We start from the raw sequence: 15,267 nt of genomic DNA, 5'->3' as shown, positions 1-15,267 counted from the left end.
CAACATCTGCAAATCAATCAATGTGATACAATACATTAATAAAAGAAAGAACGAGAACCATATGATCCTCTCAATAGATGCAGAAAAAGCATTTGACAAAGTACAGCATCCTTTCTTGATTAAAACTCTTCAGAGTGTAGGGATAGAGGGTACATACCTCAATATCATAAAAACCATCTATGAAAAACCCACAGCGAATATCATTCCCAATGGGGAAAAACAGAGCTTTTCCCCTAAGGTCAGGAACACGGCAGGGATGTCCACTATCACCACTGCTATTCAACATAGTATTAGAAGTCCTAGCCACAGCAATCAGACAAAAAAAGAAATAAAAGGCATCCGAATCGGCAAAGAAGAAGTCAAATTCTCACTCTTTGCAGATGATATGATACTTTATGTGGGAAACCCAAAAGACTCCACCCCAAAACTGCTAGAACTCATACAGGAGTTCAGTAAAGTGGGAGGATATAAAATCAATGCACAGAAATCAGTGGCATTTCTATACACCAACAAGACAGAAGAAAGAAATTAAGGAGTTGATCTCATTTACAATTGCACCCAAAACCATAAGATACCCAGGAATAAATCTAACCAAAGAGGCAAAGAATCTGTTCTCAGAAAACTATAGAATACTCATGAAAGAAATTGAGGAAGACACAAAGAAATGGAAAAACATTCCATGCTCATGGATTGGAAGAACAAATATTGTGAAGATGTCAATGCTACCTAGAGCAATCTACACATTTAATGCCACCCCTATCAAAATACCATCCACTTTTTTCAAAGAAATGGAACAAATAATCCTAAAATTGGTATGGAACCAGAAAAGACCCCAAATAGCCAGAGGAATATTGAAAAAGAAAAGCAAAGCTGGAGGCATCACAATTCCGGACTTCAAGCTCTATTACAAAGCTGTAATCATCAAAACAGTATGATACTGGCACAAAAAACAGACACATAGATCAATGGAACAGAATAGAGAGCCCAGAAATGGACCCTCAACTCTATGGTCAACTAATCTTTGACAAAGCAGGAAAGAATGTCCAATGGAAAAAAGACAGTCTCTTCAACAAATGGTGTTGGGAAAATTGGACAGCTACATGCAGAAGAATGAAACTGGACGATTTCCTTACACCACACACAAAAATAGACTCCAAATGGATGAAAGACCTAAATGTGAGACAGAAATCCATCAAAATCCTTGAGAACACAGGCAGCAACCTCTTCGACCTCAGCCACAGCAACTTCTTCCTAGACACATCGCCAAGGACAAGGGCAGCAAGGGCAAAAATGATCTATTGGGACCTTATCAATATTAAAAGCTTTTGCACAGCAAAGGAAACAGTCAATAAAACCGAAAGACAACTGACAGCATGGGAGAAGATATTTGCAAATGACATATCAGATAAAGGGCTAGTATCCAAAATCTATAAAGAACTTATCAAACTCAACACCCAAAGAACAAAGAATCCAATCAAGAAATGGGCAGAAGACATGAACAGACATTTTTCCAAAGAAGACGTCCAAATGGCCAACAGACACATGAAAAAGTGCTCAACATCACTCGGCCCAGGGAATTCCAAATCAAAACCTCAATGAGATACCACCTCATACTAGTCAGAATGGCTAAAATTAACAAGTCAGGAAATGACAGATGTTGGCGAGGATGCGGAGAGAGGGGGACCCTCCTATACTGTTGGTGGGAATGCAAGCTGGTGCAACCACTCTGGAAAACAGTATGGAGGTTCCTCAAAAAGTTGAAAATAGAGCTACCCTACAACCCAGCAATTGCACTACTGGGTATTTACCCCAAAGATACAAATGTAGTGATCTGAAGGGGTACGTGCACCCCAATGTTTATAGCAGCAATGTCCACAATAGCCAAATTGGAAAGAGCCAAGATGTCCATCAACAGATGAATGGATAAAGAAGAGGTGGTATATATATACAATGGAATATTATGCAGCCATCAAAAGGAATGAGATCTTGCCATTTGCAATGATGTGGATGGAACTGGAGGGTGTTATGCTGAGCGAAATAAGTCAAACAGAGAAAGACATGTATCATATTCCCAGATTTTTTCTTATGATTGATTTCTAGTTTCATAGCATTGTGTTAAAAAAGATGTATGATATGACTGATTTTTTTGAATTTGTTGAGGCTTATTTTGTGGTTTAATATGTGATCTATTCTCAAGAATGTTCCATGAGAAGAATGTGTATTCTGCTGTTTTAGGGTGAATGTTTTGAATATGTCTGTTAGATCCATTTGGTCCAGTGTGTCATTTAAAGCCACCATTTCTTTGTTGATTTTCTGTTTAAATGATCTATACATTGATGTAAGGGGCCTGTTAAAGTCTCCTACTATTATTGTATTACCATCAGTTTCTTCTTTTATGTTTGGTATTAGTTGCTTTATGTATTTGGGTGCTCCCAGGTTGGGTTCATAATTATTTACAATTGATATATCTCTTGTTGTATTGTTCCCTTTATGATTATATAGTGCCCTTCTTTGTCTCTTGTAATACTCTGTTTTAAAGTCAGTTTTGTCCAATGTAAGTACAGCTACCCTGGCTTTCTTTTCACCCCCATTTGCATTTTCCCTCCCTTCACTTTCAGTCTGCACATGTCTTTAGGTCTGAAATGAGTCTCTTGTAGGCAGCATCCAGATGGGTCTTGCTTTTTTATCCATTCTGTCACCCTATGTCTTTTGATTGGTGCATTTAGTCCATTTACAGTCAAGGTAATTATTGATAGGTATGTACTTATTTCCATTTTGTTACTTGTTTTATGGTTGATTTTGTAGTTCTCTGTTTCTTTCTTCTCTTGCTCTCTTCTCTCATGGTTTGTTGGATTTCTTTAGTAATATAGTTGGATTCCTTTTTCTTTCTTTCTTTCTTTCTTTTTTTTTTTGCATATTACCAGTTTTTTATTTTGGGTTACCATTAGGTTTGTATATTACATCTTATGCATATACAGTCTACATTAACTAGTGGTTGCTTAAGCTTGAACCCAATCTTTACTCCTCTCTCCATCACGTTTTAGGTATATGGTGTCATATTTTACATCCTTTTATTTTGTGACTCCCTTGACTGATATTTTATAGATATACTTATTTTTATTGTTTTTGTGTTTCTTATTTTTCCTACTCCTACTTTTCTTTCCACTCAAAGAGTCCCCTTTAGCATTTCTGGTTTTGTGGTCATGAATTCCTTTAACTTTTGTTTGTCTGGGAAACTTTTTATCTCTCCTTCGATTCTGAATGATGGCCTTGCTGGATAGAATAGTCTTAGCTGCAGGTTTTTTCTCCCCTCTCAGCACTTTGAGTATATCATGTCACTCCCTTCTGGCCTTCAGAGTTTCTGCTGAAAAATTAGCTGATAGCCTTATGGGATTTCCCCTTTATGTAACTATTTTCTTTCAGCCATTCTTTTTTTTTTTTTTTTTTTTTTTTGCTGCTTGAAAAATTCTTTATCTCTACTTTTTGCCAATTTATTTATTTATTTTTAAATTTTTAAAAAAATTCAATTTAGTTAACATATGTATTATTATGTATCATTAGTTTCAGGGGTAGAATTTAATGATTCATCAGTTGCATATAACACACAGTGCTCATTACATCAAGTGCCCTCCTTAATGCCCATCACCCACTTACTCCATCCCCCCCACCCGCCTCCTCTCTAGCAACCTTTTGTTTCCTACGATTAAGAGTCTCTTAGGGTTTGTATGTCTTCTTGGGAGAAATGTCTGTTCATGTTTTCTGCCCATTTCTTGACTGGATTTTTTGTTTTTTTGGGTGTTGAGTTTGATAAGTTCTTTATAGATTTTGGATACTAGCCGTTTATCTGATAAGTCATTTGCAAATATCATCTCCCATTCTGTGGGTTGCCTTTTAGTTTTTTTCCCACAGTTTCCTTTGCTGTGCAAAAGATTTTTATCCTGATGAAGTCCCAATAGTTCATTTTTGCTTTTGTTTCCCTTGCCTTTGGAGACGTGTCTAGGAAGAAGTTGCTGTGGCCAAGGTCACAGAGGTTGTTGCCTGTGTTCTCCTCTAGGATTTTGATGGATTCCTGTCTCACATTGAGGTCTTTCATCCATTTTGAGTTTATCTTTGTGTATGGTGTAAGAAAATGGTCCAGTTTCATTCTTCTGCATGTGGCTGTCCAATTTTCTCAACACTATTTGTTGAAGAGACTTTTTTCCATGGGATATTCTTTCCTGCTTTGTTGAAGGTTAGTTGACCATAGAATTGAGGGTCTATTTCTGGGTTCTCTAGTCTGTTCCATTGATCTATGTGTCTGTTTTTGTGCCAGTACCATACTGTCTTGATGATTACAGCTTTGTAATAGACTTGAAGTCTGGAATTGTGATGCCTCCAGCTTTGGTTTTCTTTTTCAATATTCCTTTGGCTATTTGGGGTCTTTTCTGGTTCCATGCAAATTTTAGGATTGTTTGTTTCAGCTCTGTGAAAAATGCTGATGGTATTTTGATAGGGATTGCATTGGATGTGTAGATTGCTCTGGGTAGCATAGACATTTTCACAATGTTTATTCTTCCAATCCATGAGAATGGAATGTTTTTCCATTTCTTTGTGTTTTCCTCAATTTCTTTCATAAGTGTTGTATAGTTTTCAGAGTACAGATCCTTTACTTCTTTTTTATTCCTAGGTATCTATGGTTTTGGGTGCAAATGTAAATGGGATCGATTCCTTGATTTCACTTTCTTCTGCTTCACTGTTAGTGTGTAGAAATGCAACTGACTTCTGTGCATTGATTTTACATCCTGAGAGTTTGCAGAATTCCTGTATGAGTTCTAGCAATTTTTGGGTGGAGTCTTTTGGGTTTTCTATGTAGACTATCATGTTGTCTGTGAAGAGTGAAAGTTTGACTTCTTCTTTGCTGATTTGGATGCCTTTCATTTCTTTTTGTTGTCTGATTGCTGAGGCTAGGACTTCTAGTACTATGTTGAACAACAGTGGACATCCCTGTCATGTTCCTCAGTTTTTCCCCATTGAGGATGATATTTGCTGTGATTCCTTCATATATGGCTTTTATTATATTGAGGTATGTTCCCTCTATCCCTACACTGTGGAGGGTTTTTTTCAAGAAACGATGCTGTATTTTTTCAAATGCTTTTTCTGCATCTATTGAGAGGATCATATGGTTCTTGTCCTTTCTTTTATTAATGTGGTGTATCACATTGATTGATTTGTGTATGTTGAACCACTCTTGCAGCCCAGGAATAAATCCCATTTGATTGTGGTGAATAATCCTTTTAATGTACTGTTGGATCCCATTAGCTAGTATCTTGGTGAGAATTTTGGCGTCCATATTCATCAGGAATATCAGTCTATAATTCTCCCTTATGGGGTCTTTGTCTGGTTTTGGGATCGAGGTAATGCTGGCCTCATAGAATGAGTTTGGGAAGTTTCCTTCCATTTCTGTTTTTTAACAGTTTCAGAAGAATAGGTATTAACTCTTCTTTAAATGTCTGGTAGAATTCCACTGGGAAGCCATCTGGCCCTGGACTTTGTTGGGAGATTTTTGGTTATTGATTCAATTTCTTTGCTGGTTATGGGTCTGTTCAGCTTTCTATTCCTTCCTGTTACAGTTTTGGTAGTTTATGTGTTTCTAGGAATTTATTGACGTCTTCCAGGTTGCCTAATTTGTTGGCATATAGTTGTTTATAATATGTTCTTATAATTGTATTTCTTCAGAGTTGGTTGTGATCTCTCCTTTCATTCATGATTTTATTTATTTGGGTCATTTCTCTTTTCTTTTTGATAAGTCTGGCCAGGGGTTATCAATCTTATTAATTCTTTCAAAGAACCAGTTCCTAGTTTCATTGACCTATTCTACTGTGTTTTTTTTTTTAAATTTCTATATTATTGATTTCTGCTCTAATTTTTCTAATTATTTCTCTTTTGATGGATTTAAGCTTTTTTTCCCTGTTCTCTTTCCAGCTCCTTTAGGTGTTAGGTTAGGTTGGGTTGTGTATTTGAGACTTTTCTTGCTTCTTGAGGAAAGCCTGCATTACTATATACTTTCCTCTTAGGATTGCTTTTGCTGCATCCCAAAGGTTTTGAACTGTTGTGTTTTCATTTTTATTTGCTTCCATTAATTTTTAAAATTCTTCTTTAATTTCCTGGTTAATGCATTCATTCTTTTATTTATTTTATTTATTTATTTGACAGAGAGAGACACAGCGAGAGAGGGGACACAAACAGGCTTCCCATGGAGCAGGGAGCCCAATGTGGGGCTTGATCCCAGGACTCTGGGATCATGACCTGAGCTGAAGGCAGACGCTTAATGACTGAGCCACCCAGGTGCCCCTAATGCATTCATTCTTTAGTGGAATGTTCTTTTTTTAAAAAATTATTTATTTGAGAGAGCAAATGAGAGAGAGAGAGCATGAGGGGGGGAGGGTCAGAGGGAGAAGTGGACTCCCCGCTGAGCAGGGAGCCTGATGCGGGACTCGATCCCAGGACTCTAGGATCATGACCTGAGCCGAAGGCAGTTGCTTAACCAACTGAGCCACCCAGGGCCCTAGTGGAATATTCTTTAACCTCCATGTATTTGTGGTCCTTCCAAATTTCTTCTTGTGGTTGACTTCAAGTTTCATAGCACTGCAGTCTGAAAATATGCACGGTATGATCTCAATCTTTTTGTATCTGTTGAGGGCTGATTTTGACCCAGTAGGTGATCTCTTCTGGAGAATATTCCATGTGCACTCGAAAAGAATGTGTGTTCTGCTTTAGGATGAAATGATCTGAATATATCTATTAAGTCTATCTGGTCCAGTGTGTCATTCAAAGCCCTTATTTCCTTGTTGATGTTATGCTTAGATGATCTGTCAATTGCTGTGAGTAGGGTGTTAAAGTCTCCTACTATTATTGTATTATTATTATTAACCAGTTTCTTTAATTTTGTTATTAATTGGTTTATAGAGGCATAAATACTTATAATTGTTAGATCTTCTTGATGGATAGATCCCTTTGTTATGATATAGTGTCCTTCATCTCTTATTACAGTTTTGGTTTAAAATCTAGTTTGTCTGAAAGAAGGATGACTACTCCAGCTTTCTTTTGATGTCCATTTGCTTTCAATCTGGAGGTGTCTTTGGGTGTAAAATGAGTCTCTTGTAAGCAGCATATCAATGGGTCTTTTTTTTTTTTAAATCAATTCTGATACCCTGTGTCTTTTGTTTGGAACATTTAGTCCATTTACATTCAGAGTAATTATTGAAAGATATGAATTTTGTGCCATTGTATTACCTATAAAGTCGCTGTTTCTGTAGATTTTCTCTGTTCCTTTCTGGTCTTTGTTAACTTTGGGCTCTCTCTCTGCTCAAAGGATCCCCTTTAATATTTCTTGCAGGACTGGCTTAGTGTTCACAAATTCCTTTAGTTTTTGTTTGTACTGGAAACTCTTTATCTCTCCATCTATTCTGAATGACAGCCTTGCTGGATAAAGTATTCTTGGCTGTATATTTTTCCCATTTAGCACATTGAATATGTCATGCCAGTCCTTCTTGGCCTGCCAGGTTTCCATGGACAGGTATGCTGCCAGTCATATGTGTCTACCCTTGTAGGTTAAGGACCTCTTGTCCTGAGCTGCTTTCAGGATTTTCTCTTTATCTTTGTAATTTGCAAACTCTACTATAATATGTTGAGTTGTTGATCTATTCTTGTTGATTTTGAGGGGGGTCTCTGTGCCTCCTGGACTTGAAACCCTGTTTTCTTCCCCAGATTAGGTAAGTTCTCAGCTGTAATTTGTTCAAATAAACCTTCTGCCCTTTTCTCCCGGTCCTCATCTTCTGGGACTTCTATAAAATGGATAATATTTTGCTTTATGGAATCATTGAGTTCCCTCAGTCTACCTTTGTGCTCTAGTAGGTTTCCTTCCCTCTTCTTTTCAGCTTCCTTATTTTCCATCATTTTATCTTCTGTATCACTTATTCGCTCTTCTGATTCATCCATCTTCATTTTTATGGCTTCCATTTGGGACTGCCTCTTGGTGATAGCATTTTAAATTTTGGCCTGACTAGATTTTAGTTCTTTAATCTCTAAATAAGGGATTCTCTAGTGTCTTGTATGCTTTTTTCAAACCCAGTTAGTATCTTTATAGTCATTGTTTTAAATTCTAGTTCAGTCATCTTATTTATATATGTATTGATTAAATCCCTGGCAGTGAGTACTCCCTCTTGTTCTTTCTTTTGGGGTGAATTTCTCCATCTTGTCATTTTGTCCAGAAAAGAAAAGAAGAAAGAAAAACAGCAAAAACAATAATAAATAACAATAGAACAACAACAAAACCCCACTAGATCCTGGGTGTGTTTTGGTCTGCTTGTTAAAAGAAACTAGGTCTCAAATAAGAAAGAAAGAAAGAAACACACACACACACACACACACACACACACACACTACAATGTAAGTAAACAAAAAATTTAAACATATAAAGTATATATAAAAATAAAAATTAAGAACGGTGGTCCACTGGTAGACTTGCAGCATTTTTTTTTTTTTCCTCAGATCTCTGATTTCTTGGGTTTTCAGAATGATTTGATAACTATCTGGTTGCATTTGAGAGACAAGACAAACAGGGTCCCCCTATTCCTCCACCATCTTGACTCCTTTACTTTTTGCCATTTTAATTACTGTGTGTCTTGGTGTGGACCTCCTTGGGTTGATTTTGTTGGGGGTTCACTGTGTCTCCTGGATCTGGATTTCTGTTTCCTTCCCCAGGTTTGGGAATTTTTCAGCTATTATTTCTTCAAATAAAATTTCTGCCCTCCTTTTCTCTCTTCTCCTTCTGGGATCCCTATAATGCAAATGATATTACAATTGATAGTGTCACTGATTTCCCTAAATCTATTTTTATGTATTATTATTATCATTAATTTTTCTCTCTCCTGTTCAGTTTGATTGCTTTCCATTACTCTGTCCTCTAGGTCACTGATCTATTCTGTTTCCTCTAGTCTACTATTTATTCCTTCTAGTGTATTTTTAATTTCAGTTATTGAGTTCTTCATCTATGATTGGTTCTTTTTGTTTTCTTTCTCTTTGTTAAGGGTCTCACTGAGGTCCTCCACTCTTTTCTCAAGTCCAGTGAGTATTTTTATGACCGTTACTTTAAATTCTCTATCAGGCATATTACTTATCTCCATTTTGCCCAGGTCTCTTGCTGTGGTGTTGTCCTGTTCTTTCATTTGGGACATATTCCTCAGTCTCCTCATTTTGTCTAATTCTCTGTGTCTGTTTCTATGTATTAGGAAAGTCAGCTATGTCTCCTGCTCTTGAAAGTAGTGACCTTATGAAGAAGAGGTCCTTTTGTGCCTTGCAGTTCAATGTCCTCTGTTCACCAGAACAGAACTCATCCAATTAACTCAAAGTGAGGAGGCATGATAGTGCAAAGACATAGTGTGGGATTTGGATTCAAGAAGAACTGGGATTGAATCCTCACTTCTCTACTTACTCCTTGTGCAAGTGATTCCATTTTTTCTAAAGCTTAGGTTCTTAATATAAAAATATTCTAAATGATAGCTTATACCTTATAATAGCACTGTTGGAAACATTAAACAAGATTATAAGAATTGACTATAATTATCACCATTATGATTGCTACTAAGGAAGAGTTTTCTGAGTTGGTCTGAAAAGGGTGAGCAGCAAGTGTGCATCTATCAGAGATTCCATAGAGGAGATTCCCGCTGGCTAGAGAATTGGCTTAGTGACTTCTGAGATCAATGGCAACACTTGAATTCTGTTGTTTCTTGGTCAATTCATGGTGAAAGCAGATGGAAGGCCCTGACCCATTAAAATAAAATAAATTAAGATCTCTTGAGGGCTTTTATAGATAATGGATGTCACTGTAACCATTCTCTGAGAAACAGCAGCATGAAGCTGTATCATCAACCTCATCTGTAATCATCACCATCGTTGTCATCATGATTGGTAATGATTATGATCATGACATATTTTAATTATGAATACATTACTCTAGGGATTCATTTTAGCACCATATCTTACTTTTAAGTTAGATAATACAAATATAATTCTTCCAACTTTACAGATATAGAGACTTGCTCAAGACCACCCAGATAACCATGCATTTATCCCTTGTGCTGGTCAGTGAGCCCAACCTTTTGTTACTTCTTCTCCATTATTCTAGTTTGGTGGAGTGACCAAAGTGGAGGGGTACAAGGAGACTTGCCCCTCTTTCTTATGTTAATGAGAGAAAAGAGAATAGAAGGAGACTATTACTTCTTGACATCTGCTACACACTGGGCATTCTCTCATAAAATCTTATAATGAAGAAGGTATTATTTATCCAATTTTACCTGCACTTGAAGATTAGATAGGTGTATTAGCAAAACCATAAAGCTGAGTTTTGGTTGCAGTTCTGACACATGTATGTGCTTAATCACTAAGGTTATTTGCAATTCTAAAAGTCTGTGACTCTTAAAAATGGGGGAGTGGAGAGCAGTAGTCTCTGACTATGGTGCTGAAACACAGTGGGCTTGATTTCATATCTAGTGAGCCATAGACCTGGGATTCTAATCCAGGTCTGTCCACCTTTAATGCCTCACCCGGGCTCAGAGGAGAGAATCAGTTCCCTTGGTGGGCATCCACTTTGAATGGCAGGGCCAGTTGGTGGTTTGATTCAGCAATATTGATATGCAACATCAGATCTTAAGCTCTGGAATTGTTCATCGTTGCTGCCCTATGTCAGGGAGTATTCAGACCAATTATTATCACATGGTTGGATCTGTTATAAAGCTTTGGAACTTTCAGGTGTAGCTAATATGCTCCTGAGTCATGCAAGTCTCACTGCTTTCCAGTGATGTGGTAAACAGATATGAGTTTATGTGGTTTGGAGGTGGATTTTCCTTATTCATATGTCATAGTTTCCCAGTCCATGGTTAACGTTTCTTTTCATAGACTATTATTTCCTGTTTGATTCTGACTTTTCTAAATAAAAATGTATTTGTGTTGGCCTGATAGAGATAAAGCTTAATTTAGTTGATCATAAAGATGTAGAATCCACCTATTACCATCATCTTATAATTAATTAAGTTTACTCAAACATTTTGTACCATTTCCATTCCTGCAAACAAGAAAATTGGGAAATGTCTGAAGAAAGGCGGATATTTCCTTTTCATGGCATCTTCCCCGGAACCTTTCCTCCTGCCTCTTGCTTCTGTATCTAACCATCGTTTTATACCTTTCCCCTGATACAGAAGTTCCTGAGGAGAAAAAAGGATGCTTCAAGCGGGCCTATGATCTATTTTGTGGCCTGGACCAGCAGAAGGGCCCCAAGATGACGAAGGAAGAGGAGGAAGCTATGAAGCTGAAGATGACAGACACCTCTGAGAAGCCTTTATGGCGAACAGTAGTGAACATCAATGGCGTCATCCTGCTGGCCGTGGCCGTTTTCTGCCATGCATATTTTGCCTGAGCCTTGCCTTCTGTGGCAGGCCTTGTTCAGGAAGGCCAGACTTTTTACTCTGCCTCCTTTACTTCTATTCTCTGGTGTTAAGCTGGTGGTAAACCAGCCAGTTGTAAATTTTGCCCAGTTGATAAATGTGTACAGGTGTAATTACAGGATAACTGAAGAAAAATCATTAATTTGCTTTTAACTTATGTATTTGAGGCCAGTGTGATATCATCAGCTGTATATATTAGAGCTACAGAAGGGAAGTCCAACTCAGTCATGTCCAGGAAAAGGTGCAGTAAGAAAGAAGCCCTGCCATGTGTGATGCAAGTTTTTCTCAGGTAGATTCAGTGTGTCAGTGTTGTTTGTGATCCTGAATATTATTTTAAGAGTTGTAGTCTCCCTGGTTCATGCTGCTTTCCCTTCATGACCTTCTCCCCATCTTTTTTAAAGAGAAATATTTCCCCTCTCATCATACACCTGTCAAGTTTTTCCTGGCACAAGAAAAATCAATCTGATAAACTGATGAATGCATTGAAGCTGAAGATGGGAACTTGATAGGGTCCCTGCCCTGGGTGTTTTGCTCTTTGAAGGGAAAGCTTGGGGATGGCAGGACTTACCCCAAAGGGAGGGACCCAGGCACCAGCCTCAGGCCAGTGGGGAAAGTGGATAATCTTGAGTCAAAGGGATTTTCTAGTTTTCTTTAAATTGTCTGTTATGAATTCCTCATGTTTGAGATTTCACTTATTTTGTCATTTGCTGTGTCTGGAATGTCTTTGGCACTCAGCAGTGTTTATGGACCAAATGGATGATTTGGGCACTTATTTATAAATACTTACTTTATTTTTATGTAAGCCTGGCCCTTGGTTAATTTTTTTTTTTTTTTTGGTGGCTGCACAAAGTACACAGTACACACTCTGGTGACTCTCATCAATTGGAATACATTTTCCAGAGGTCACTCTTCCTCATGGTGTGGATGTTGACATATGAGCTTAGAAGCTGATCTATGTCACATAATAGAACAAATGTACCTCTTGGAGGATCTGTTTTTTCAAAGCAGCCATACTCTCCTGTAACATGGAAACAATTATCCCAAGATTCTCCTCTCCATGAGTTCATGTGATCACAGTCCTTCCTTTTTGGGGTGTCTTGAGTGGTGATCATCTATTGACAAAAGTTAGGGTAGGTGGTCTCTGTTCTGAGTAGTAGCATTCAACACTTTTAGTTGACAGGAGTGTATTTCTTGTTGAAACTGTTTCCTAGGGAGAAGTTTTTAAATATAATTTTAATTAATTAACTGATTAATTAAATTCTTTTAGTCCCACCCATGAAATCTCAATTATGTTGTAATATAAACTTTGAAGTTAAGAAAAAGTCACAATGTTAGTGTTGACTGATTTCAAGCTAGTTTAGGAAAGAGCTGGGATCTGAGGTGCTGTGGAGCTAAGAGTGGTTCCTAGGCATACAAATGGTTCAACAGGCAAAGGGATGGCTTGTTCTTGTGGAAGGAAGGACACTATTTGATACACCCTCCATGTTGCCCTTAAGTGAGGCAGAGAAGAGGGGAACGTGGAGAATTTCTTGTGGCTGGCATTACTCAGCAGACTCAGTTTCATGTGGAGTTTGTGGTATTTTTGAGCTTTGAAAAGATAAAGGGAAACGATTGAAAGCTGGTGGATGAAATGCGCACAAAGTATCTAGATTGTCCTGGATTCAGTTTCTGGCATTGCCAATGATTCATGTGTATTTTTTGGTAAATTATTTTGTCTCAACTGTGTATTTTTCTCTTTGAAAAATGGGGACCTTGGTGCTTATAGCATCTATCTACCTCTTCTGGGTGTGACTAGGTCACTTTGTAAAGAGGATGACAGATACATACATTGAAGATGCGAAACAGATGTTATATTAAGTGGCATTTAGTCCCATTAATTAAAATGTATTACTTTGATACTAATAAAAACATTTAAAAATGTAACATCCAGCTTTCCTATTTTCTAGATATTCTAAACAGATACTGACCATATGTGTGGCAAGCTTTAGTTGGCACAAGATGTGGATTAGGAAATAGGAGCCAAGAGAGTGGAGAATAGAGTCTGGCAACTTGAATAAAAGGTAGCAAAAGAGATGACTTCAACTTCAAAATCTCTATGAAACATGAGGTAACTCTACTTTCAATGCATAATGTCTTTTTAGGACAGACTAAGTCCCTTGGGTGACCAGGGGCCAATAAGTGATAAATTGTACTAGAATAATTTCAGGAGTACATAGAAGAGGTACTTTTTTCCTCAAATGGAAGATGGGTATTTGGGAATAGAGTGACTTTTTATTATGGTCCGTTTATAGAACTGAAAAATCATGTCCTATCAGGCAAAAAAATCTTCTTTGAATAGAGATGACTATTTTATTTATTTATTTTTATTTTTTAAGTTTAAATTTAAATTCAATTAGCCAACATACAGTACATCATTAGTTTCAGATGTAATGTTCAATAATTCATCAGTTGCATATAACACCCAGTGCTCATCACATCCCATGCCCTCCTTAATGCCCTTCACCCAATTACCCCGTCCCCCCATAGATGACTATTTTAAAAAGAATCTCCCCAAATGAAATCTTCTTTCCTGCAGAATGAAGTTAGTCTGTGGGCCTTTGGTTTACCTGGGAGCATTGTTTAATTTTATGTAACTGAGTCAGGCATTGGTGTTCACTTAGAGGATTTCTAACCTTTGGAGCTCACTGGAACCTACTCTTTCCTGGTGTGGAAATCACCATCTCCTAAAAGATGCATTACAGCTTGTCCTGCTTTACAAAAGCAAACCTTGGGAGAAAAACATATGGGCACTTAGTTGGTGGAGAGTAGTTTCTTAACTTTCTTCCCAATCTATCCCCAAGAAAACTTCTTCTAACCTTCAGATTGGATTTTGGGGAATGAAATTATCTGAATGAGGTGCCATTGCCTTGATGGGTTGGTAGTATGGAATTAGAGAAGTGTGGGTGAGGTTAATGGCACCAGTGCTGCTTGATTGGCACTGGGTGAGTGTTGTTTAGTCCCAGAGCTCCATATGCAAATCACAAAAGCTCCTAGTCAGCTTTCGTAGTCCTAAAAGCAACTTTAAGAATATGTGATTTGATACAATTAATCCCCTGCTTGAAAAACTGTTAGCAGGTGGCGCCTGGGTGGCTCAGTCATTAAGTGTCTGCCTTTGGCTCAGGTCATGATCCCAGGGTCCTGGGATCAAGCCCCATATCGGGTTCCCAGCTCCACGGAAAGCCTGCTTCTCCCTCTCCCACTCCCCCTGTTTGTGTTCCGTCTCTCACTGTGTCTCTCTCTGTCAAATAAATAAATAAAATCTTAATAAAAAAAAAAAAGAAAAGAAAAACTGTTAGCAAATGCCCACCTGATAAAAGGGACCTTCTTGGGCACCTGGGTGGCTCAGTCGGTTAAGCATCTGCCTTCAGCCCGGGTCATGATCTCAGGGTCCTGGGATTGAGTCCCACATCGGGCTCCCTGCTCAGGGGGAGTGTGCTTGTCCCTCTCCCTCTGCCCTGCTCATGTGTGCGCTCTCTCTTTCTCTCTCTCAGTCTCTCTCTCTCAAATAAATAAAATCTTTAAAAAAAAATAAAACGGACCTTCTCTACACATGAGTGCTGGAAGCATGTACATGTGCATTTAGGAATCAGATAAAAGGCTTAGAGCAGTGGTTCTCAAATGATAGCCTATATCAGAATCCCCTGGAGGGCTTGTTAAAACACAGATTACTGGGGCTACTCCCAGAGTTTCTGATTCAATAGGTCTGAAGTGGGGCCTGAGAATTTGCATTTCTAAGTTCCCAGTTGAT

At 38.0% G+C, this 15,267-nt stretch overlaps 1 protein-coding gene across 2 annotated transcripts in view; it reads left to right on the top strand.

Annotated features, from left to right (window-relative positions):
* Positions 1–15,053, top strand: part of SLC5A1 (solute carrier family 5 member 1) — a 76,144-nt gene extending 61,091 nt beyond the window's left edge. For both annotated transcript variants that reach the window (XM_078060729.1, XM_036074626.2), the window contains one exon: positions 11,235–15,053. In XM_078060729.1, the coding sequence (XP_077916855.1) occupies positions 11,235–11,452 (218 nt within the window). In that variant the 3' untranslated portion in view covers positions 11,453–15,053. The remainder of the gene's footprint in view (positions 1–11,234) is intronic.
* The last annotated feature ends 214 nt before the right edge of the window (positions 15,054–15,267 follow it).

This window comes from Halichoerus grypus, chromosome 13 (assembly GCF_964656455.1).
Source record: "Halichoerus grypus chromosome 13, mHalGry1.hap1.1, whole genome shotgun sequence".
Taxonomy (NCBI): domain Eukaryota; kingdom Metazoa; phylum Chordata; class Mammalia; order Carnivora; family Phocidae; genus Halichoerus; species Halichoerus grypus.
This window is presented reverse-complemented; position numbering and strand designations above follow the sequence as displayed.